General features: G+C 41.6%; 1 protein-coding gene across 15 annotated transcripts in view; it reads right to left on the reverse strand.

The window, feature by feature from the left end:
* Window positions 1-3,596: 3,596 nt before the first annotated feature.
* Window positions 3,597-25,290, reverse strand: part of FOXP1 (forkhead box P1) — a 706,173-nt gene continuing 684,479 nt past the window's right edge. For 13 of the 15 annotated variants that reach the window (XM_075998535.1, XM_075998537.1, XM_075998538.1 and 10 more), the window contains 7 exons: window positions 21,612-21,813; window positions 21,426-21,505; window positions 20,713-20,814; window positions 16,787-16,908; window positions 14,989-15,058; window positions 10,262-10,428; window positions 3,597-4,699 (listed from right to left, as the gene is read on the reverse strand). In XM_075998535.1, coding sequence (XP_075854650.1) covers window positions 4,555-4,699; window positions 10,262-10,428; window positions 14,989-15,058; window positions 16,787-16,908; window positions 20,713-20,814; window positions 21,426-21,505; window positions 21,612-21,813 — 888 coding nt within the window. In that variant the 3' untranslated portion in view covers window positions 3,597-4,554. Of the gene's footprint in view, window positions 4,700-10,261; window positions 10,429-14,988; window positions 15,059-16,238; window positions 16,409-16,786; window positions 16,909-20,712; window positions 20,815-21,425; window positions 21,506-21,611; window positions 21,814-25,290 lie in introns of all 15 variants that reach the window. The other 2 variants (XM_075998545.1, XM_075998540.1) reach the window with 2 other exon arrangements.

Genomic DNA, 25,290 nt, shown 5'->3' on the forward strand with positions numbered 1-25,290 from the left:
CAACCAGCATTTTTATTGCATTTGAGAATGCTATAATGTCAGTAATTAGTACTGACTACACAACATTTTTTTTATTGTCTGTATCCACAGACATGGAATGATGGAATTACAGTTGATGTCAAGGAATGAGATTCTTTTATGCCTTATCAAAACAAAACAAAACAAAACAAAAAAAAATTCTTGCTACTGGCAGCACATAAACACGAAGCACCATGCTCACAGTCCGGACTGTACCATCTTCAGCAAGGATCATGGGTGGCCCAACAAATGCCTTTAGGATTGCGAATCTGATTCTCAGGATAAAAAAGCAAATACCGACTTTGAAAACAGCCAAAATATCAGGAGGGTGTTGCCGATAACCAAAAAGGTACCAAAAAGTTTCCAAATCCTTACAAACACTCTTCTCTGTACCCTTGGAAACGGAGCTCAAGTGGAATGTGAAAAGGAAAGGAATTATTTTTTAACTCTTTTTTTTTTCCATGATCAAAAAGCTAGTAATTAATACATCATATCTTAGGGTTAAGAATCCAAGGTTTTCTTTACTGGGTTTGACAGAATGCTGGGAATAAAGTTAGAGCTGTCCGAGGGTGGCAGGGCCAGAGAATGTCATTCTTCATGCACATACGTGAGCCTTGATTTTCCATTCTGCTGCTGGTCCAATATGGCAGCCTAACTCCTCTTATAGGGACAGACTCCAGGGACAAGGGGACAAGGAGATGGGTCCTCATCCCTGACAGTGCATTTGCCTGCTACACAGGAAAACCTCCCTAGTATACGCTTTTCTTTGAGGAGAGGGGGAAAAAAAAAAAAAAAGTAACAAATTGTCTCTACATCTTGGCACCTTGTAAAAGTTTCTTTTTTTTTCTTTTTTATACAAAAGTTCAATAGTTTTGACACTCCCCAATATGAATCACTACTTCACTGATAAAACTTTGAAAAGTGTGACCCTGGAATTTCATCATGCAAAATATTTACTGCAGCAGGAGAAAACATTTTTTTAAACAACATTTTTTTTTTTTCTTTTCAAATGTATGAACTTGTTTAAGACAGGCAGGAAGGCAGTGGTAGGATTAAACACAAGGGATAGGAATGTATCAAAAAACATATTAACACACGCACGCGCACACACACAAAAAAACCTGTACAAAATGCTCCAATTGATGATAACAGAAAAAAAAAATCTTGTCAACTATGTTACAATTTAAAAGCAAAAAACAAAAAAAAAAAAAAAACAAAAAAAGTTAGGGAGTTTCTCCGTCCCATATGTCAGGAAATGTCATCCAATATTCTTAAAGGAAGGATAACTAAATAAAATACATGTGCAGCAAATTCTGCAATTCCATTACATACAGTAGTTTTTTTTTTCCCCAAAGCTATTTTTTTTTTTTTAGTATAGTTAATATAAAGCAGTTGCACAAAAAGCAAAGGTGTTTTGACAAACAGGTGTATGCATTTATTCCTTTTTAGGAACAATATCTAAAAAAAGAACCGCCCTCTGCCCTCCCCCAAAAAAGACAAAGATTCACACAGACACATCGGGATATATGTACAACATAATAAACCCCATCCCAAAGAAGCGACTGGAATTACCCCCAAGGGATACAGAATCAGAATTGTAAAAATCATAGTGAAGTTTGCTTGCTGTATAGCCTGAGAATTTTTTTTTTTTTTCAGTTGGTTCTTCTGCAAGGCTGTGATACCTGCAAAGACATGTAAAAATCTAATTTTTCTTTTTTTTTTTTTTTTGCTACAGTCTTTAGACTAAGCATGCAAGACATAACAACTAAGTGCAACTGAGTGAAATGTATTTTTTTTTTATTTTAATCATTCCCTAAAGGTTTGAACTGAGGTATGCGTACTAACAGTTTCTCATGCTGTTATCTTTTACTCTTGTCTAGCTACACATGCTGAGAATGAGCTAATCTACCAGATTTTTATCCTCTTTTGAATACCAAACTAACCAGCAACCACTCAGCTTAGAAGCGCAGGGCCTCATTCCCCTGCCTGTCTGGCTACTGCCTGTACATCATGAAGCTGCCTGGAAAGGTTTTTTTTTTTTTTTCTTTTAAAAAAAAAAAAGTCTTGAGTCACCACAGACTGCCTTTTATACAGAAAGCAGAGTGAAGCTTCAAAAGTAACTGCCAAAGAAGTTTTTGTACCAAGCTTATGAGTGGACGGGAGTGTTACTTTTTTTTTTTTTTTTTAATGAAAAAAATGCTGACCACAGCCTAAACAAAACTGAAACAAAACCAAACTGGAAGATATATGCCAAGATAAACTAAAAGTAATGCAGCAATCAGCACAGTCCTTGAACAAAAGTGGCATATGATCTTTCTAAATTTTTTTTTGTTTTTTTCTAATTCTAGAAATACTATTATGATGTGGTCTAGTTCAATTGTGGAAAGGTTTTTCTGTTCTGACACTTAACTGTCTCCTTTATTGACTACCCTAAATTTTCAGTGGTATACATTCATTTTTTTTTTTTTCTTTGAGATGGGACTCTCTTCCTTTTTGTTGCTCCTTCAATACTGTGTCCTATTTTTATCCAAAGGAGCCCCATAATTTCTCTTTGTAAGAATGAGTTTTGGTCTCTGTATAGAGGTATAGGGAAAAAGAAGAAGAAGAAGAAAAAAAAAAAAACTACTAGAAAAAAGTAACAACTTTGGTTCCATTACCTACTTGGTCTTCTAAATTTACTCTCTATGGAAGGAGCAGTCTTCTTTCTCAGGTAAGCAATAGCCTATAGTCTTGTCATTTGCCTCTAAATTCTTTTGCCTCCTTTGATCAATAAGAGGATATTTGGCTTCATCAGATAAAGCATAAAACAGAACATAATTTACCTTTGTGTAATATCTTTGGTAATTTTAGGGGAAAAAAAAAAAGGTACAAAGAATATAAGTTAAGCTTCAAAAGGCTCTCGAACTAAAAAGCTACAGTCCTAGATCAATAAATGACGGGGAAGTTGGGTGCAGAGTCCAGGGGTTCTAAGGACTGAGGTTGTGTGCTGGCCTAGAACCGTCTGCATGTGCCCTATCTGGTTCCCAAAAGCCCAGGGCTGGGATGAGCCCAGCCCACCTCGTGTCTGTCTGCTCCTGTTAATGTTTTTGACACTGGGTCGGTGTGATAAACATCGCATGACAAACTGGACTGCAGTACCGAATTTGCACGTTTTGGAATGAACACTTTTCGCATTTGCTGAACTCAGTCCTCATTAACTGCCATAACAAGTTCAATCTGAAATCTAATCCGCAGACAGATGAATACCACCAAGCAGGTCTGAACGCATGTACAGAGTCAGCGTTCACTGCCGCCACTGTTTTCAGCACAGTTGCTCAGGGAAGCTGGTTTTTGGGGGCCGTTTTGCAAACAAAGCAACCCACACTGGTTCCACCAGAGAGCCTTCCACGACCATACTGTCAGTCTAATTATGAGATTTTTTTTTTTTTTCGGTTCTGCCCATGTTTCCGTGTGCTGTGGCATTTGTTATTAGGAATGATGGTTTCTGCAGAAAGAAAGACGAAAATCTGAAACAGCCCCCTGACCACCCCCAATACTGCTTCATAGAATGAATCGGCATTGTTCCTAGAGAGTGTGTCTTATTTTTTTTTTTTTTTTTTCTGTCATTCATTCTCTTTCTGGCAGGACCTTCATGTGTAAGAGTGCAGCATTTGGGACCTTTTTGGAAAAAAGACCAAAACGGAATGTTTTGTGTTTTTGTTTTTTTTTTTTTTTTCTTTTTCTGACTTTCGAGAAAATGTGATGTTTGAAGGAAGATGGAATGAGTGACAGAAAGCTACAAACGAGAAATGACATTCAGCTTTGTATAATAAAAACACCTATTAACATTCATCACAAGGTACAGAAAACTTTAAGCCTCCAAGAGGCCACGGGCCCACATGGAGGCCTGAGGTCAGAACTTAAAATGGTATAGTAGAAGGAAAAAAAAAAAAAAAAAAAAAAAAAGCAATACATTAAAAAGTTTGGGATAATTATTTTTAACCCCTCCCCCCCAATACACACACAAAGGCCTTCCCCATCCCAACTGGAAGCAAAAAAAAAAAAAAAAAAAGAGTAAAGGCAGTGATAATCAACATGCAGTACTGTGCAAATAGGTCGTCCATTGGAATCCTTAAATTCTGGGCAAAGGCTTGGTCTGCAGCTTAGGTGCACCAGCTCTGTCGGGCGTCCTCCTCCTGTCCCCCCCCCCGTTGGCAGGACTGCAGTTCAAAGTCTGCTGCTAGAAGTGAATCAGTTTAGCAAATTTACAACACTGATGTTGACTGGTGAGAGAGAGGAAAATCCCAAGTACCAAACAAGTCCATCCAATGCACAGAGTACAAATTCCTTTTTTCAACAAAAAGTAGAAAAATCAAAAATACTCCCAAATGGGTTCTTGATGGCACTAAGAGTTAACACATTTCAGAGTTGTCAAAATGTAGTGAAAATCCTCCAGGCTGTACAACAAATGGAGAACAATTTCACTGCTAACTTTTGACTTTTTTTTCCTTTTTCTTTTTCCAATCTTCGTTTTTCAGGGTTGGCCGGCCCAGACATTCACTCCATGTCCTCGTTTACTGGTTCATCTTCGTAATCTCTGTCATGGTCAAAATCTGGACTGTGGTTGGCTGTTGTCACTAAGGACAGAGGCCCTTCAGCTTCCTCTGGGTCGAGGGGCTCTTCTTTGACGTGTACGGGATGCCTGGAAAAGCAAGCAGAGGTTCATTGAGGGCGCTGCCCAGCCCAACTCAAGCGTTTCGGGGCAACGTAAAAGCCACCCTCCAGAACTGCACTGTCCCATACGGCAGCCACACGGGGCTCTCCAAATTAACACGACTGAAAACGTGATGCAATTGGAAACCCAAGTTTTGCGTTTGCACTGGCCACATTTCAAGTGTTCAAAGGGCACATGTGGCCAGTGGCTACCATGCTGGACGGCAATGAGCCTAGAACATTCCACCATTGCAGAAAGCTCTTTTGGATGAAGGACTCGTCTCTGGACAGACTCTCGGGTATCTCCTACCTGGTGGCATTTCTCACGCTGCTTTAACGTGCACACCCCGGTCACCTGCGGACCTCATTGGGATGCAGCAGATCTGGCTGGCCCTGGGACCACACTCAGGGGACCAGGTAAGAGGCCCCGTCGGGGCATCCTGGGTGGATAGATGCAATCTTCCAAAACGTGAAACATGCAACGGTGGGTTGCGGGCACCGCTGAGCACAGGAGGCTGGGCTAATCACGGCTTGCTGTGTGTTCTGCTTTGCTAGTTAACATGCAGAACCTGTGAAAGAACTCTCTGGAGGACGACCCCAAGCGAGGTTCTATCATTAATCAACTTCAAGCAAACACAGCGAAGAGACACCATGATACATGCTTGAAACTCCAAATTAATGCATATTTTTTTTTTTTTTTTACAAACTGTCAATAAGGCAAGAAAAGCCCTGCCAGGAAACACAAACGAAGAGGAAAAGGCTCGCCCAACACAACACTATGATAAGCAAGCAGAGCCCCAATCGGAATAATAACGCTGTCAGCTGTAAACAAGGCAAAACACGAGGCCGGCTGGTAGCGGCCAGCGGGCTGCAAGAGGCACGCATGACATCTGCCAACTTTCTCATTATGGCCCTGCGCACGGATCACCCAAAAGGGTACCAGGGTGACCACACAAAACCACTCCGATAACAATGGAGAAATGTTGTTCGTAAATCATATTTACAAGGGACCCTTTGCAAATACAAATTACTTTCTGTTGCAGGGCTTTTGATATGTAAAAGAACCATTCAAGTTAAAAAAAAAAAAAGAAAGAAAGAAAAGTCCCATCTCTGGGACAGGCTGCAGAAGGGAAGAAATTTTTAATTGACATTATCAAGTATTAGTAGTAAGAGGTGGTACTGGGGGTAGTTGGATTCCTAAATAATTGATGCTGTCTGCAAACCCCAAAGGCCCCTTCAACCATTTAAAAACAAACAGAAGAGTGCTTTGGACTGCCCTTGAAGACAGGAACCTTCACAATCAATTGACTCGAAAATTAGCAGAGAGAGCGTAGGGAGAGTTTAGGGGGCTGGATGTTAGGTAAATAGTTTTAAAAAAAAAACATGCCCTTATTCTTAAAAGCTATTTGCAAAACAAAATAGAGCAAAGTTGCATTACAGTATATTTTACATCTGGCTCTCCATCTATTTTTAATCTTTTAATGGTTTTATTTGCTCTGTGCCTTTCTACGGTAAGACTCAGGGCTGGCTACGTAATTGTGGAGCTCAGTGCAAAATGAAAATGTGGGGGTACCTGGCTCAAAAATTAAAAATTTTAGGACAGAGCAGAACGGTAAAACTAGTGCATGCTGGGCATGGTGGCATGCGCTTATACTCCCAGCTACTCTAGAGGCTGAGGCAGGAGTTTTGCTTGTGCCCAGAAGTTCGAGGCCAGCATGGGTGATACAGTGAGAACTCATCTCTATAAATACAAATAAAAAATAATAAAAACAACAGAAAAGTGCAGTGTCCTTCTAGGTATGGGTCCCTGTGAGACTGCACGCATTATAATCCTTATGAAGTTAGCCCTGGTAGCAATCTTTTGGGGAAATTGGTTATAGTGATTATTATCTCTTTAAAAAAATCAAGTACACGCCTAATTAAGGTCAATTTTTTTTTGTGCTATACCCTTACCACGAGGGGTGGGATTTTTACATATGGCGAACACAGCAGCAATATGATCTTTTATTTTGCTAGCTTTACAGTTATAATTTTTATGGCTCTAAGAGATTCTATTATGTTGACGTGTCAGTCCCTTAATGCTGGGTATTTTAGGATTGTCTTCTTCCCCTTCCCTTTTACTGTTTGTCTAATACAGTGACCATTTTAATCCATTAATCTTTCTACTCTTGTTGATTTACCTCCTTAGGATAAATTTCTAAGAATGGAATTGTTGGAGCAAAGGCCAAAACATCTTTATGGTCCTTATGATTTACTGCGACAATAATTTCCAAAGGGGCTATCAATTTAGACGCAAATTCATCAGCACCAAGCATTATTTAAAAAAAAAACAAAAACATTTTGTTGCTTAGCAAGAATAAGGTAAGCTCAGGTAGCCTTAAGTTGTGTTTCTTGCATTACTGATAGCGGTGAACAATTTCTTCATGTTTGTTTCACATCTCCATTGAGAATTGTGACTTCATAAATCACTCCCTCTTTCTCCACCAATCACATGATTCTGCGCTTTACTTGGCCACAGAGCGAGGCTCAAATGTTGTTTTCCAGATCAACATTTTCCTTTCTAAGTACTGCATTTATTAATCTTTTCAGATTTACAAACCAGAATCTGATGATATAAGATCATTTAAGGTTTTTTTTTGTGTGTGTGTGTGGGGGGGGTTGGAGAACCCTAGAAGAGATAGATCCATCTTAATGAAATTCTTGCTTTGTAATTGTAGACCTTAACAAATGTTTTGCTAAGCAAAAAAAAAAAAAAAAATCAGATACATGGATGGCCCCCTAAAAAACAGTTTACCCTGATTTGATCAGTATACAACTATGATATATGCCAATTTCTTTAAAAGCTGTAGAAGCAAAAAAAAAAAAAAAAAAAAAAAGGTTTTCTCCTAAATTGGCAGCCAAAACTTCATTAAGATTATTTACTGTCCCAAAGACACAGGTAATGGTCCTGTCATGCCTGCTGGCTTCATCCCAGCGGCCTAATGCAAAGTGGTTCCCAGCAATTGTTAACTGGCTCCGTCTACTGTGTGACGACCCAGGTTAAACGTTAAGGTTTCTTAAAACTCCAAGAAATGTCCTGCAATTGGGTTTCATTTCTCTGATACTCGCAGATACCCCTGGGTGAGGCAGATGTAGCAGTACAGGCATGTAGTGCTTCAAAGAATAAAACAGGGTGGATTTCCACGTAGGATGCATTTCAGATAAGATGCAAACTATTTAAGACACTGCGCTCCACGCAGGCTCGTAGAGTCTCCTAGAATTCCCAGCTGCACGATGCACCTTCCTCCCCAACTCCTGAAAGGGCTACCCATGAATAACTCTGCAAAACCACACATTTCCCTTCTCCTTACATCTGAGTAATTCCTTTGTTTAGCCACTCTGGGAACACAAGAGTTTTTAAATAAAGCTGACTGGTGTTTAAAGGCATTGTGTTCTGGGGGTGTGTGCACACAGCATGGGGTATTTTGCTTTGTGGCTCCTATCAGGATAAAAGTATAATACCCCAAAGCCATAATTATATGTGCCTACTTTCCAGTGCTTCAAAGGAGACGCCAAATGTAGTGGTAGGTGAGAGTCACAGAAAGCCTAAGAATGAAGAGTTCTGTTTCAACGCTAGATAGGAGACGGGCTGGAGGCCTCCAAGCCGTGTGCTGTAAAGTTTACGGCTTGATTCATTCCAATAGACTGGAACAGTTAAAAAACAATTTGCATCATAGCGGGGTAATGCATATTGGACAAGAATGAAAACTATGTCATTACGGAATTCGCTTAATGGAAGTATGAGGTCAAAAAGAGTAACAGTCCACGACACTGATAGCAGGCCCAGGGACTCCGCTGTTGACAGATAATTACATGTAGCAAACAGCGCAAACCCGCGAGATCTGAGCAACACGTTTTGACGTCTTTATGTAGGGTGTCTTTTAAAAAACCAGTTGAAGCCCTCATTTCATTAAAAATTATGAAGACTGCTGTAAAACGTGCTTTTCAGTAATGCCAGGGTTAATCCAAACTTCACAGTGACTTTATTTTGCACAGAAAAATTATCATCACTCTAAACTGCTGCCTGGGAGGGTTGTATTCAAAGCTGGTTTTTTTTTCCCTTTTATTTTAATGATCCTTTATACTAAATAATAAGAACAAGTAAATCCTGGAGTTGGTAGAGATTATAAGAAATTGCATCTCTTCCATTCGATAACTTCAGACCTTTTTGCTGTAATGAGTAGTATTTCTTGAGGTCGTTTATATACTGATGTACATTTGCTCTGAACTCCCTTAATATGTGAGTAAACACTCCTGTCATGGCAATGATTTAAAGATGAACACAAGGATGAAAACAATAAAAGTCAGACCCAGCAGGCTGCTCTAGAAATGATGAAACACAGCAACATCAGGGTGAGAGGTACCCATGTTCTTAAAATATTGCGCAGTAAATGCTGAGATGTTTTTCCATATACATTAAAAATGATTATTTCCCACCTTTAAAGATCTTTTCCAAAGCACTTTGGAAACGAAATGCAAATGCTAGAAAATCAAATTTCAGATTCCCCCACACCTTCCAATTATGCTGACAGATGACACTTTCTTCTCTGTCATTAGATGCCACTTCATTCTGTTTCTAATTGTTACAGGTCACGATTCCACTCCTATCACCCAAATTGCCTTAAAACAAGACGCCGGTCAGTAATTCAGAAAGGAAGTGGCCTGTCCCAGTAGCTGGCAGTTTTGCAAACACCAAACGCGTCAGTCCCCAGAAGTGGGCACCGGGTTTTGCAGAGACTGTCACTCCGCGGTATGTGCCACAGCCCCAGTCATTTGGAATAATGTGGCTTCTTTTCTCTGTTTTAAAACGTTTCCTGGGAGGAGGGGGGGTTACCGGGGTCACACCGATTCACCGCCACCACCCACCCACGAGGACAGGGGCAGCAACACGACCTACGCCTGCCCCGTGGCTGGCAGGGCCCCGGCACCGTTCACATTCGGCACGGGTGACTGTCGCCCACTGCCTCATTCGGTTATATGTGCACTCATTACGCTGCCGTCTGCTGCTATAATGCTCCTATTAATTTTCCTTTTGATATTTTAAGAGCAATCTGTAAATCACGCCGCCTTTCATTCGTGCCGCCGTTGATGCTCGGGTACAACACCGTGGCACTGCGCTAGCGGTCAAACTTGTCACACACCCAAGTAAACAAGCTCCTTTTCCACTCCCTGCGAGAGGGTGTCAGCACGCCTGGAAGTCGGAACGAACTGCCAACTTTTTCCCATGGAGAGACCCATTATCAATTTTAGGAGGAAAAAGCCAACGTGTTTCTCGTTCCCTTGCCGGGTGCTCTTTGGGACTAGAGGGAGCTGGCAGCTTTTATGGGTAAGTTAGCACACAGTCGTTTTATGCACTGACCGTGTTGCATATTTCTAGAAGCACAAACTTCTGTCTGGGTTCTGGGAAATCACAGGAAAGGTAGTAGGAAGAGCCTAGAGAAGGGGTCGTGTGCACACAAGAGGGCAAAGACCTTGGTGGTGGTGGGGGGGGGGGGAAGGGGACAGTACTCACACGGCTTGCAGAGGGGATCTGCCCGGGCTACTGTCACTCTCGTTGCTATTGGTGTGCTCCATTGCCCCGTTCAGCTCTTCCCGCATTGCGCTGGCCAGGCTGCCCAGAGTGGGGTTTCCCATGGAAGCGGTAGTGTAGAGAGGTATACTGTTCTCAGCCATGGAAGCCTGCCGTCAACCAAGAGAAAACCGATGAAGACAACAGGGTATGCGAGACAAGCAAACGATGACAGGTGTATTCAACGGCCTTCCGTGTAAGTTAATGGCGGCATGGTTGGCCAAATCCAAGTTTCTAACAGGGGGTGGAAGGATTCTGCTGTTGAAAGTGCCTTGTGGCACCTGCCCCAGGCTTGGTTTTTCAAGAGCTAGTTGGAGGGACCAAAGTGCCCGTAAAGGAGGAAGGACTCAATTCAGTCTGGCTTGGTAGAGTCACATGGGCAGACAAGGCTATCTAATATGAGGTGGCCGGATGGATGCCTTTTTTCAAGAGGAACTGAATATTTCCAGATCACAGTGGAAGATGATGGAATTTTCATTTCTTTATCCATTTTGATGACTCTACTATTGGATATTAGAAATTTGATCAGATTATTTTCTGGCTGCATTGCTCAAACTTATGAGAGCTTCCATAAACATTTACCTCTTAGATCCTATAGAAAAGGAAGAGATGATAGGATTGGAATCAATTTTTATCACTTCCGTCTTAATGATTTTTTTGAATCTGTTTAGGGTAGTTGGAGATAATTGGTTGAAGGTAACGCCATATAATCTTTCAGACTCAGACCAATTGCCTGGGATTTCAGGACTAAAAGAAAAATCTCTGGCAAAAGGGAGATCTAAATCATATTTCTTTTCAGTGCCTAAGAACACTGATATTAAAGGTGACAAAGTCACTCCAAATGAATGTCAGCTAAAAGGTGGGGAAATTAAAAAAAAAAAAAAAAGAAGAAGAAGAAACCCTAAACTCTCTGGTAGGATACTGTTCACTTCCTGTCCTATAGCAGGCCACCCAGTCTGAGATGCAGACAACAGTTAAATGTACCATCGGACGAAAGGCTCCGTATTTGTTTCATTTGGGTGGCGATTATGACCCAGTGACTTTTCAGTTAATTAAAGAGGACAGACTTTCAAAAACTGGCAGCTGTAATCAGACCAAGATTTATCAAAACTGTCCTCTTGCAGACAACACTATGCCTGGTTTTCCATCCTAATGAGAGAGAAAAGTACAATCACAAGACAATCTGGCATGGTGTCTTCAATTGGCCAGTCACGTAAGAGTCCAAACTAGTCTAGAAATCCTGGCTCTAAACAGAAAGAGCGAGCCAGAAATGGAGAAAGAAAGTACAAAGCCTGGGCTACAGGAAGTCTGCTTGTTGTGACAACTGTGGACTCTGCAACCCCGAAGCCAGGGCTTTCTAGATACAAGCCCCATGGCTGGACGCCCCCCAGCCCACCACGCTAGGCCCTGCAAGCCCACAGCTCTTCCTTCCCTCCGCTTCTCCGTGTATGTAACTGCCTTCTTTCAAAAAGCAGGGGTGGGAGGGGGGGGAAATCCTGTTTTTTATTTCCAAATATGGTGAGCTCATTTTGATGAACAGCAAATCTGAACATTCCCCACTCTCCCACAGTTTGTCAAATAATTTGCATCAAGTACTTCTTTCAACAGCTCTCTTGTAATTACAATGAAGCATTTTTTCATTTTTTTTTTTTGGAAGAACAGTTGCCAGAATTATTTCTTGCAAACTGCAGCTGGACAAGCGTCTTAACTGCCTTGATGGGAGGCAACACAGTGGTGGCCATGCCTCTCCCAGTCATGCAAGTTCTGCAGGGACCATCAATGGAGCCTCTTTCCTCTGGAAATACCACAAGATCAGTGCTCACAAGCTTAATTTCACTGTTACACAGCCAGAACGTAGCAAAAGTGGGACTGTTAATAGCTTATTATCTTAACAGCTCCCCAACAGCGGAAATTGAGAAGACAAAATCGAAACGCTTCTAAGAACGTGTTCATCGGGATGAGTTGGTCACCCCATAGATGGGACGGGGCATTTACTAATCTCCTTGGCTCTCAAGGTCAAGGCCATAGCTGATTGGGGATGGATCACAGAACATGGGCTGAGGCCCAGCAGCCACCAGAGGGGAAGGGCAAACAAAGGCAAGCATTTATATTGATCTCTTGGTTCTCAGACAAGCAAGAGGCAAGTGATGAAAACCAGCCTTGTTCCTCAAAAAAAAAAAAAAAAAAAGGATCAACTGGCCTTGCAGAACGATCCGCAGCACAGCCTGTTGAGCAAACGGTCAGAGCAACCCACCCAAAGTTAGCAAAATTGTCCCCAACTGCTTCTGCCTGGCCAAGTGGCTCTTTTCTGCAGCCGATGTCCACTGAGAAGCAGGTGCTGTGACGAAAACGGACTTAATTAAATAAATTGTCCTGTGCACAGTCTGTGGTTTCCTATCAAGCCGGCACCTCCGCCAAAAACTGAAGTTGCTCAAGTAACGGTGCAGAAGTCCACACGTCCCAGAACGTCTGGAACAGTAACCACTCCGAGCTCCTCGGGGGGAAGGCAGGCTATAAATACGAAGCTTTACGGTTACCCTTAGTTACTTCACTTTTTCAGAGCATAATGCAATCTGTCCCAAGTCCCATGTTTTATTTCTGTAGTGGATTCTGCTGTCCTATTTTATATATTGTATATCATGCATTATGTTGCTCTAGTAATTTTTTAAAGATATTGTTCCACTATTATTTTTACTTGTCTTGAAAAAATGGAAATGGGCGATAATGGGAAGGCCTGTTGGCAGAGCTTGATTTAATTTGCACGGCAGAGAGTTGTCTTATGTGACTGTCTACTCATCAAGGATCCAAACTCACCGAGGAGAAGAAAACAACCCACTCCTCCAATCATGCATTTATATCCATTTACTTCACCTTGTCTCATGATGGGTGCAACATGGTCTTGGAAAACTGCAGGATGGTTTGGGGGCTACTAGGGGAAACAGGAAAGGGTGCAGAGGATGCCAAAAACAAATGTTTTGGGGCTGAAACATGAACGGTTCTAAAAGGACAGGGCATACTAATTGAAATTAGTCACATAGTTAAGAGAATCCAGAGGATGGAGGATCACTTTTTTTTTTTTTTTTTTTTTTTTGCCTTTCTGCCTCATGAATGTAAAATGTGCTTGTAATCTTAATACTATTCCAGATAGAGCAGTCTTTAAATTCACACTTCACAAGACTCCAGGGAAAATAAGTTACTAATGAATGGTATTTACAGTGGCGGCATCTAAGCGTGCTTTCATTTACAATTCTAAAGTTACTGTGTAAACTACAAATAATTAAAAGAAACACAGAAAGTAGTTTCTCCTATTAAATCTGGTTCGGGCTAAAAATAAATAAATATAATTACTGAAATGCTAAGTCCAAATGAGTTTGCCTCTAAACCAAAACTGTGTAAATGCCGTGTCGTCCGTTCTTGGGGGCCAGGATGCCTCTGCTAGTGATCTGGGGAAAGTAGTCTATAGGGCCCAGTTTATTTAATCAATAGCGAGGACCAGGGTACCTGGCCGTACCTCCCCAAGAACGCCCAGGGTCCCAGTTGTTTTTTTCTCATCCCTTTCCCTTTTGTGCCCTCACCCTGAGAAATATTAGTATCTGTTTATGTAGTATGGCCTAGCTCTAGAAGGGCACAAGAAGCAATTTTGGGGTGATAGATCCCCCGAAGGTCTGTAATGGTAGCAGTATATATCACAAATGTCAGACTGATCTATAGAATATGTCATTTCCAAGTTCTCAAGATTCTCTTGGCCTGTCTTCTAGAACAAACAGGACCACCGGCCAAGAGGACATCTGCCCCTCCACGAACTCTTCCTGAGGGGCACCTGAGCACTGTGTACCCAGGGACTTCGCAGAAGTGACACTGGGGTACTCTGTCCAGGTGAGAACTGAGACATGCAAACCTATGAAAGATGCAACACATAAAAAGCTTGCTCCATGCAGGGGCTGCTGCCCTGCGAGCTCACATTCGGGTGCTGATCTATTTCCTGCTCAAAACCAATGCCTTCGGCCCCCCAGTTGCGTGCTGGTGATGTGACAAGTGCCTGGTTTGTCGGGAGGAAACATACACTCTTGTGTGACGATTATGTAACCTTGCACAGTCTGCCAGACATCTAAAGAGTTTTTTTTTTTTTTTAAGCCCCTCTATTGTTCAAACAAAAACCAGTTTACTTTCACCGAGTTGAGCCCCAGCCAGGTAGCCCCACCCCAACCCCCCCCAAGACCAAAGATGCCACAATATCGACTTTGGAAGAAAGGGACATGCAAAGCCCTGCTTTCTCTTTAAACCCGGGAACAATAGAAGGTCACGTGGCGCGGTGGCCTATCATCTGGCACATTAATAGCTGTGCTAGAGTAATTACACTTGTGGTATTTTTGCCTCAAGTGAAATTCTGAAATAAGAGGATGGAAATTATGATACTGCTGATAAATATTAATAAGTGAACTTTTAATTTTTTTTTTTGCCACAATATTCAAAATGCTAAGCATCTTGCTAATGCTGAAGCAGCCCGATGTGTTTGCCTCCAGGGAGCGCGATGCTTTGTGCACTTAAGAAAAAAGTTTAACGGAATTAAAATTTAATATCTAATTAGAGCGAGGCTAATATATTTTGAAATGAGTGGGGAGACCCGAGCCTGCACCGAGGATCCGGGACGGCCATGAAGCTTAACTTACCTGTAAGGCTGCATTGAGGGGCGTGCAGTAGGCGTGGCTGCTCTGCATGTTTTTAATTAGGGAAGGGTTACTGTGCAAGAAAGAGACGAAAATGCAAAGTTAAACACGGCCGACTCCCGAGTTCCTAGCTACACCTGGTTGTCCTTCCAGATCAGCAATCACCCCCCCAAGTTAACGAGACCGAAGAAAACTCAGGCTGTCTCCCTCCCCTAACTTCTGCTAGGGCTGGTCTGGGTGCACGCCCCTGGGGAGAGACTTTGCTACTGGGTGCAGAACTCTGGCTCAAGTGGCAACGGGCTTGCAAGGTACTCCTTCCAGAAGCCTCTCTGCAAATGGTTAGCAGTTCCCTGGACTCCAGACTCCAGCACAGGAGGGCATGAGCCTGGAGGTGGGGCTGGGGAAGCTGACAGCAGGGGTTCCTGGGAAGAATCTAGCTTATTTAAGTATCTTCCCCATCTGAACGCTACAAGGACTGCCAGAGGGACAGCAAGGAGGCTCTTAAAGGAAGATCTCCAAGGCCACGGTTATTGCCCAAAGATGACAGAGGGGAGGGGCATCCCTAGGTAAGGGGAGAGGCTGGCTGGATGTCTGTCTTATACAGCCAGAGCGGGCAGGATCTAGGAATATTTGACGCCATCTGCATTCAATGACCAGATAAAGTCGAGATATCGTTTTAAGAAAATCTCCAGCCTAGTAAAAATAAAAATACTAAAAAATTACGTAGGACGTACTGAGGGCAAACTGGCTTCCAGTAGGAAATGCCCGACATTTTTATCAGTGGCCTTTAAAGGAAATAGACTAGATATCACCAATTTTTTTCCCTATGCTTGGGACATTGTAAGCATTCATTACATTGTTATGCTGAGTGGACAAATAAGAAGGAATTTACCCCAATAGTGCACATTTTAACTTTAAACAAAAATATCCTTTTTACTCTGAGGAATTATGGGTTAAGCAAAAGTATTTTTCTAGTTTTAGGGTCCCCCCCGTAAGCTGCTGAATCCAAATACAACCCAATATCTGCATTCAAGACGTCAAAAAAGCATTCTCCAAGGCACCGGCGTTCCAAAGAGAAACGAGAGAAATACATGTACAAATCACACAATTTTAGTTTCGCTGCAGAAAGCTGTGGCACTGCTCTTGGTGAAATGCAAAACTACATGGGATGAGTCAACCATGCAAAGCCAAAGCAACAGCAGAAAAAAAAAAACAACCAAAAAAAAAAAACAAAAGCAAGTAAAGGCTCTTACTTTGCGACAAGCTCGTCAAAGTTTTCACCGGGGCAGTATTTGCGAGGACGGCCTCGTTGAATATGGCGGCCACGTTTAAACTCTTCGTCATCAACTGTCCAAAAGGACCCAAACTCATCCTCTACTCTGATAAAGCACTTATGCAGTGAGAGGTTGGTGCGAATAGCACCCTGGGATGGGAGCAGCAGCAAAGGATGGAGTGGCAACAAAAGGAGACGGGGTTGGGGACAGAACAGACATCCAATACAGGGGGGACAGGAAAAAGAAAATAAAATGCAATAAGCATAAGCAAATGGTTTGTGAGGGTTAATATGCATTGCCACCTAAAAGCTACTAGCATGTGATGCAACAAAGACCAGCAAGCAGGGCAGGGGGACTGGTGGGCATACAAAACAGGAGGGATGAAATGCTTTTTTGCTTCCCTTAAACTTAGACAACGTGAAACCACTTCTTTGGTCTAGCACCGTCTAGCAGCCAAAGCCTCTACACGTTATACTTGTTAGCACAAATCCAAGCTAGGCTAAGAAGTTCAAACATGGTGGACATACCCACTGATCTTTTGTGGCCTTCGTTTTTGGAATTCTACTTCATCCACTGTCCATACCGCCCCTTTAACGTTTTCTACTCGCACAAAACACTTGTGAAGACTAAGATTATGACGCACTGCATTCTGCAGCAAGTATAAAAGAGAGAACATTCACATTTTCTATAAGGAAAGACGCCAAAAACAGCAGTAAATTCAGCCTAACAGTCCACATTTGTAAAACCATCCCCCAGAGCTGCAGCGACCACCCCCGTGGGATGACCTCCTTGTGGTTAAGGGTGTCTTTTCCAAGAGCAAAAAAAATAAATAAATAAATAAATAAACCAAAATTATGAAATTCATTGTTCTCTGGCATTTTAGTCTAGGCTCTGGTAATATCTGACCAGAAGAAATACTTTTTAATATGCATACACGCCCAAAATAGGTACCACAGTTCAAATCTGAAAATACTGTTACCATGACTTCAAAATAAGAAAATATGCAAAATATTACACTGCCCCTTCTAAACCCACCCATGTCCATGAAAAAGGGGTAGTTTTTCGTGTTTTTTTTTTTTTTCTTTTTAGACCATGAAAGATGAAGACTTGGTTAATACTGCTAAATGCAGTTTTGCTGTATTTTCTAGCTTTAAAATGATAGTTTCTAGCTTTAAAAATGTCCATTGGTTTTATCAAGAAGAACTCTAAATTGGATTTTACCAGTGAGAGTACCACCACGTGTAGCTGGCCGACAGGATCAGGGGGTGAACTGACCCCAAGGGACCAGGATCTATCATCAAGCTAGGTCTTACCTTCTGGAATATACGTGAGAGCTGGCCCTAATTGTGAGCAGGTGCCTTTAATTGAGCAAATGCCAAAGCCACACATGAGTAGAACTCTCAATGGCAAAATGACTTCATTCCCGCCCGTAGATGATGTTTTCTATGGGTAAAAGTCATTTCTGGTCATTCCTAAGCTGAGACCCTTGGCCACTGGTATTCTATCAGAAAGGAAGATCTCAACTTTCCTTTGAGTTTCAGAAGAACCCCTTAACTGGGTCCAGTAAGAAGCGTGGCTTCATTTCTTCAGTCCTGCCTGGTTGAACTTCCTGATCTAGAATCAACGCTGGGCATGACGATATTACAGAGACCCAAGTCATTTACTTAAAGCTTTCTTCTTATACCGAATAAGTAGGTGACCTCATCAGGGCATGAGAAGCTGACAGGTACATCACGCTTCATATACCTGGTAAGCCCTCGCTCAATCCCAGCAAGGCTGCCAGTGCACAAACACTGTGTAGTCTGCCACCTGCATGTGGCATTTCCTCCCTGAATTGTCCTTAAAGGTGGTGCATCTTGAGACTTTCAATTTTTGGGCAATCACAATTGGTGAGGATTCAAGCTACAGAATAATTTTTCTTCTCTGACGTGGAATATTTAGACAATCATGAGACAAGTTTTATCATAGGAAGTGGTAACTGTTTGTAAGGAGATTCACAGAATTAAATTCCCAGCAGGTTTTGAGTAATGCCAGCATAATTGGGGTAGGTTTGAGATTCAGGTGACTATCGAAGGACACCCCGTTCAAAAATGTTTGATGGGTTTGCTTAAAAACAAGCAAAACAAAACTCTAAAAATACTTGGTATGTCATCATTATACTTGGTAGGACAAATTTCTTTGCATATACATTGTAGTCTAGCCTTTAAGTAACCTTTTTTTTTTTTTTTAATACTGCACAAAAGCGTAGTACTGGATGCTGGGATTGGCTATTATTTAAGTCAAATTTCCTTTAAAAATCCAGATACAGCATGTATTCACATAGGAGAGTAACTGGGAAAGAAGTCAACATCGCTCTTCATCCTAATCACTGATGTTTAAGATAAATATCAAAATGTACAGAACTGGCAGGGTGCAGTGGTTCACGCCTGTCATCCTAGCACTCTGGGAGGCCAAGGTGGGAGGATCGGTCAAAGTCGGGTTCGAGACCAGCCTGAGCAAGAGCGAGACCCCCATCTCTACTAAAAATAGAAAGAAATTAATTGGCCAACTAAAAATATATAGAAAAATTAGCCGGGCATGGTGGTGCATGCCTGTAGTCCCAGCTACTCGGGAGGCTGAGGCAGGAGGATCGCTTGAGCCCGGGCAACAGAGTGAGACTCTGTCTCACCAAAAAAAAAAAAAAAAAAAAATGTACAGAACTGAAAGAGCTTTGAAGCTACGTCCAATAAAAAGGGTTTCTGTAGATTTGGCTGAACAATATAGCCATTTAAGTAACGATGCAAAGCCAAAACTTAAGTTTTGTTGTCCAAGACTGCACATCTAAGCAGAAAGCAACCAGAAATCATGAGTTTTCAAAAAAGATGAGTAAGCTCTTTTCACTCATAACTTTCACTGGGCATTTCATCTTTTGTCTCAGATCACGGTACAAATAAGGACACGTAGAGAAAATTATACGTATTTATGAGTCATTAAGCGCTTCATCTAGGGCTGTTTATATTAATGACACTTTTTCCTGCAGTTTGCAAAATGAAAAAGTTCACTCTGAAGATCTGAGCTTCAATATTATATTCACAACTGGTAATTATTTTTAAATTTGATCATTTCTATTTATAAAAGGCAATCTGAAGAAAATGTCGGCTTCCTGCTTCTACTTCCTAAATTTTTAAAAGCATTCATAGCTAAAGATCTTTTATATTTTATCTCCCAAGGCAGGTTGAGGAAAAGAAGGTAGGATTTTGAATACAGGTTCCCTTCAGGGCCCTGTGTCTTCAGGGACATGAAAAGACTATATGGGCCATAATAGACAGCCACAGCTCTGTAAAGTTGATGAATTAATTCTATAGTTATATTCATTTTCTTTTAAAACGCTAATTTATCAGGAACTTAACAGAGTAAATGTGGTTTTCCATTTTTTTTTCCTTTTGTTTTTCTCCCATATACAATTAAGTAATTGAAGAGGAAGGCATTTATTCCAAGCACAGCAAGTTTCCCTTGCATCCTATAATAAATCCCTATCAGATTTAGACTAATGACATGCAAAATATCTTAAAATGTTTGCACTGAATGTTTCCAAATATTTTGGAGTTCAGGGGTAAGAATTCCAGGTAGTAAAAATGCAAAAAACAGAAATGGCAGAGTGTACCTGCCTCCTTCTATAAGCAAAAATATTAGACACCAAGAAATTGAAAATGGGAACGTTCAAAAATTTGTGACAGCTTACTCTAATACCAGTGGAATCTACGAAACAGCTGCTGAGGCATGCCATGTGACTCCAAGCTTTGTTGGGGACGTGCAACATGGAGCTATGGAATTTGACCTGTTTTATAGCAAATGGTGTGTGATAATGAAAATTCCATAATTTAGAAGCTACTTTTCTTCCTTAGGGTATCTATGAGCCTCTGAGAGACAATCTCTTGACTTAAAAACAAAAGTCTTAAATACACTGTATTCTCTTGCAATAACTCCCATATACGGTGCTAGTCTTTGGACTGCACAGCTTTCTCTACTAATTGGGTTAACAAGCTTTTATCCCACCAATGAAGGTGGTGTCAAGTTTGTTTGATTATTTCTCCAGGTTCCTACTGGTGAAAACACAAATTAACTGTGCATCTCTGCAAATACTGGCTTGGTCAAAGACCTAAGAGCACCAGGTCTGTGCAAGTAACAGGACAACCTCAACCACTCGGCAACAGTGGCACCTGCTCTTTCCCTTACGTATCCCAACCAGAGAGAAATGATTTTATGGGTGGCCAGTGCAATGGGCTTCTTCCACCCGGGCATTTCAATCGCAATGGAACTATGTGCACAATCAAATACTCCTAAAGATTGCATGTTTCGAGAGTATCAAAACAATGTCAATGTAACTTCCTTATAGTGTAAATGCATTTTGTCAACGACAAGCTGTTCTATGAATGTCAAGTCCAAGACTAACCAGGCCTGAGAGAAAGCTTACCTTCCACGTGGCCGCGTTGCGTCGGAAGTAAGCGAACATTCGTGTGAACCAGTTATAGATTTCGTTTAGTGTTAGCTGCTTTTCTGGAGATTCAAGAATAGCCTGGGAAGCAAACAGCAACAGAGGAAGATAATTTATGACCACATCAGCAGAATCGCCATCATACCGTTTCTTGAAAATTTAAAATAACTTGTGATTCAGAGCTAAATCCTAAGAAAGGTTTCATGAAATGATCTAAGATTAATGGTTGCATTTAACAGTTCAATAGCAAAATTCAAAATGGAATTATCTAATTGTTTTGAGTTTTTATTTCTGTTTCCGTACAGAAATATTAATTTATTAGTCATTCATAAAAGCAGAATCAAAGAGAAATGCAAAACATTTCACTAGCTGATTAAAGCTCAGTAATTATTTAGAGCTCAGATTAATTCTAGGGATCAGAGATTACTGTAGCTTGCGATAATTGACTTGCCATCTTTAAACAGGCTCATTTTCACTGTTGTGTGAAATGAATTTCCTAATAATCACATCGTATTGTAATACTTAATCAAAAGCAATTATGTTATATATTGCGGTTTTAAAAAACCTTATAGAAAAGGTTTTCAGCATGCTTGCATGCTAAGCAGCTTTAAATCTACTTCATCAATAGAATAATATCCACGTACGCATTATACCTTCTGATACAATTTTGTATACCGCGCGTGTTTACTTACCTGCCTAATTAAAGATGCATATGTAAATGGTGGTCTAACTTCTGCATTCTTATAAAATTCTTGGTTCTGCGCAATATCTGCTAAATAAGAATCATTGTCCTATTAATGATCACTTTTTTTAAAAGAGGCTGGTCTGCAAGAACTGCAGGTGACAGTTGTGCACGGGGCAAGGAAGGGAGTATCTACCTGAAGAAATGGGCACGTTGTACTTGTCCGAGTACCGCCTTCGGATGGGTCCCACCGTGTGCATGTTGGTGGTGGTGATGACGGAGGGGCCTTGGGTGACGGGAGTCAGGGGGGCGGTGGGGGTCGTTGGGGTATGAGGTAAGCTCTGTGGAGAAGCCTCTGATGCAGACTTGGAGAGGGTGACGCTGGAGACCAGATTCAGCTGTGAGGAGGAGGAGGAGGAGGAGACCTCTTAGAAGACCCTTCAGAGCAACCAATAAAGCCCCTCACGTGCCCCAGGAATAGCCCAGAGGAGGCCCGGATGACGTTGCCTCCCCGGGCAGACACATGTACAATCAACCAAAATGCAAGGCCTAAAAGATGACCCACTTAGTGTGTAGCAAGAATGATCTCTTGCAAGGTTCTCCTCTCCAAAGGCTGCTTTACGGGTGTCCACAGACGCAGGAAGGGGTTAACCTGCTCTATCTAGCGAGTTTGAGAAAGTCTGAGTCGAGATGTTTCTTTGATCGTGTCTCGTCTCACCCTATTTCGATCCACAAATATGCCTCGTAAACCTCAAAGAGGTAGACGGAGTCCTTGGCTATACCAGTGAGGATGGATATTGTAGGGACCATCGGTTGGAATTCTCTGGTCATAGACCAGAACGTTCCACAATGTGCTGGCACAACCAAAAAGCTGTTTTCACTTGCTTTCCATTAAACTTTAATTTTAATAAATGTAAATTTAAATAGCTCCATGTGGCTGGTAGCTACCATACTAGACTGCATGGGACAGGCCACTTAATGCCTGTTACTCATATTAAAAACAGTGGCACCAGCCCAGTCAGCCTTCATTTATTCCTATCAGTTGGCAGAATATACCCTTTGAAAGCCTCGTGTCATCCTCATTAAGCACTATCAAATATAGGATTGGGGTCCACTAATTTTTTTTTTTAAATATGGCATCTTCTTCTATGGAATATGAGAAATCTGGAACTGAGAGATTTTTGTTGATTTTTTTTTTTCCTTGATGTTTTGAATGTTCCGTAAAAGGGAAAATAATCTATTGCTTCAGGTAAGGAAATGAATATTATTTATTTGAAGTGGAAAGAAAAAAAAAATGAATGAGTCCTGTTTTATTTTTATCTATCTGTTCTACCTTCACCTGGAAGGTACTGTTCTTATAAATACTAAAAGGGACAACCCTTTCCCAAAATATTATTTTAAGTCTAGCAATGCTGAAAAACTTGGTTGATTTCAACATCTTGATCCCGGTTTATACAGAACTGCTCTCTCACACACAGAGTTGCCCCCAAAATCCAAGAACCTTCAGCAAAGAAGGCTTACTTGGTAACATTTTCTCAAACCAGACTTTCAATCACTTACCATGGTAAGTCTATTTCACCATCACTATAGTGAGGCTTAAGTGCAAGGCAGTATTAACAACGAGATTCCCCTGAGATCATAATCAAAGAACATATTAAAAGAGTTCCAATTTGCTGAGAAGACTCAACCTTTACTCATATTCTAGTTTTAAAAGAAAGAAGGGGCCGGGCACGGTGGCTCAAGCCTGTAATCCCAGCTCTCTGGGAGGCCGAGGCAGGTGGATTGCTCGAGGTCAGGAGTTCGAAACCAGCCTGAGCAAGAGCGAGACCCCGTCTCTACCATAAACAGAAAGAAATTAATTGGCCAACTAATACATATAGAAAAAATTAGCCGGGCATGGTGGTGCATGCCTGTAGTCCCAGCTACTCGGGAGGCTGAGGCAGGAGGATTGCTTGAGCCCAGGAGTTTGAGGTTGCTGTGAGCTAGGCTGACGCCATGGCACTCACTCTAGCCTGGGCAACAAAGTGAGACTCTGTGTCAAAAAAAAAAAAAAAGAAAGAAGGGTCATGAGACTCCTCCCTGACATGTTTGGGGAGGTTCCATGAAAAAGCAGTGAATCTGGAAAGAAAGAAGGATCCAACATCATTGAAGAAACACTAACGAGAAAATGCAAACACAGCGCTGGCAACCGAACGTTGGGTTGTGAGTTTCTGGCTGTGCCCTCTTCCTTTTTATTTTCAGCTTGGCATGTTGACTCAGCAAACAATAGACCTCGATGCCCAAGAAGAGCAAGCTCTGCTGATGGCAGTGCCCTTACAAATGCCCCGGCAGGCTGGGCAGATGCTGGGAGCCTCTTTGTTAACAGTGCCGGCAACCTGACTTCATGACCCACATTTGCAAAGCAAGTTGCTGGGAGTTCAGAGTAGCAACCATTGAATGGAGCAGAGCTAAGGAGCCACGGGGCCAGAGTCAGAGCTGACCTCTTCCTCGCCTAGGGCCTTCATCACTGGCCAAGGCTAAGAACGGTACGTACGAGCTTCAGCCCAGGCAGGGGGTCAAGGACATTAGTGCAGGAAAGGCTGATGCCCAGGAACACACAGGTTTTATAATTCAGATGCTACTGAGCCCAAGGATCTCAGAACACTCTGGAAAGTCATGAGTCACATTTGTAAAACTCACGGTTTAAAAAACCACCTGCCACTGTGTAGGTTTTATTTAATTCTCATGCCACTGCTAATATCTGAGATGTTATTACTCACATTTTACAGATAAGCAAACTGAGGCTTGAAGAGATTAAATAACTTGTCCATATTCCCAACGAGGAACAGAAGTCAAACCACGCACTTACACGATTCTAGACTCTTGGTATAAGCTGCTTATGCCTAGTTAATGGGAAAAATAAGTACTAGCCAGTTTCATTGTTCTGTATGCTCATTTTTTTAAAAAAGGATTCAGTGGATGGCTTTCACCCCTGCTTACGAATGACATTCAATCAATATATATACTGAGCAGATAAATATAAGGCAGTTGGCCCTCTAATGACAAAACCAGGAATAAAATGCTTATTAATTGCTGCCCTTAAAGTGCTTACCATCAGATACAGACATTAGTCAAAGGCAAAAGCGCACAAAAACCACAAAACAATTCTGAGGACTGACTCTACTGTTTGGCTTAACAACATCACCCTAAACATGTTGGTTTTCTTTAAAAATGTTAATAAAATTATAAACACAAAGTGTTCTTAAGAAATAGGCATATTCCTTTCCAGTTTAGGGAGGAAGATCACCAAGTCCACTAGGTTCTAGTTTAATTGTCAAAAAAAAAAAAAAAATCAAAACTCATGTAAACACTCGGCGAGTTTGTAAGCCCCTCTTTTTGGGTGCCCACGTGTAAGAAGAGTGGACAAATCCCACAGTGAAATGGGGTATCAAATGCAGAAAAAAAAGAATTTGACCTTGAAGCTTTGACAAAGGTCTTACCACCACTTGGACTATTTCTATCAAAAAAGGCAACAGTGGAAAAAAAAAAAATTCCTCCAGCTTATTAGCACAATCCACGAAGGGAAGAGATGCAGGTAGAATTTTCTGGAGGCTTTTGAACATAGCGAGTGGAAATAAACACTGAGCCGGAGGAGACCAGAGAGGGGGCTTATACCAGGCTTGACAAATGACACCGTGATTCACACCCACTGCTGGGCTGTCTCTAATAAGCCACAGAGGAAGCGGCCAATCTCGGCTAATTACCAGATAAAAATGTATTGTAAGGACTCTAATTAGGAGACGGGGATGGAGGTGATCTAATGATTAAATGCTGCATTCGAGTGACCCCACCATCAATGTGCAGTGGTGCAAGATGTCACCGGAATATTTTGTAGA

Source organism: Microcebus murinus, chromosome 28, assembly GCF_040939455.1.
Source record: "Microcebus murinus isolate Inina chromosome 28, M.murinus_Inina_mat1.0, whole genome shotgun sequence".
NCBI lineage: Eukaryota > Metazoa > Chordata > Mammalia > Primates > Cheirogaleidae > Microcebus > Microcebus murinus.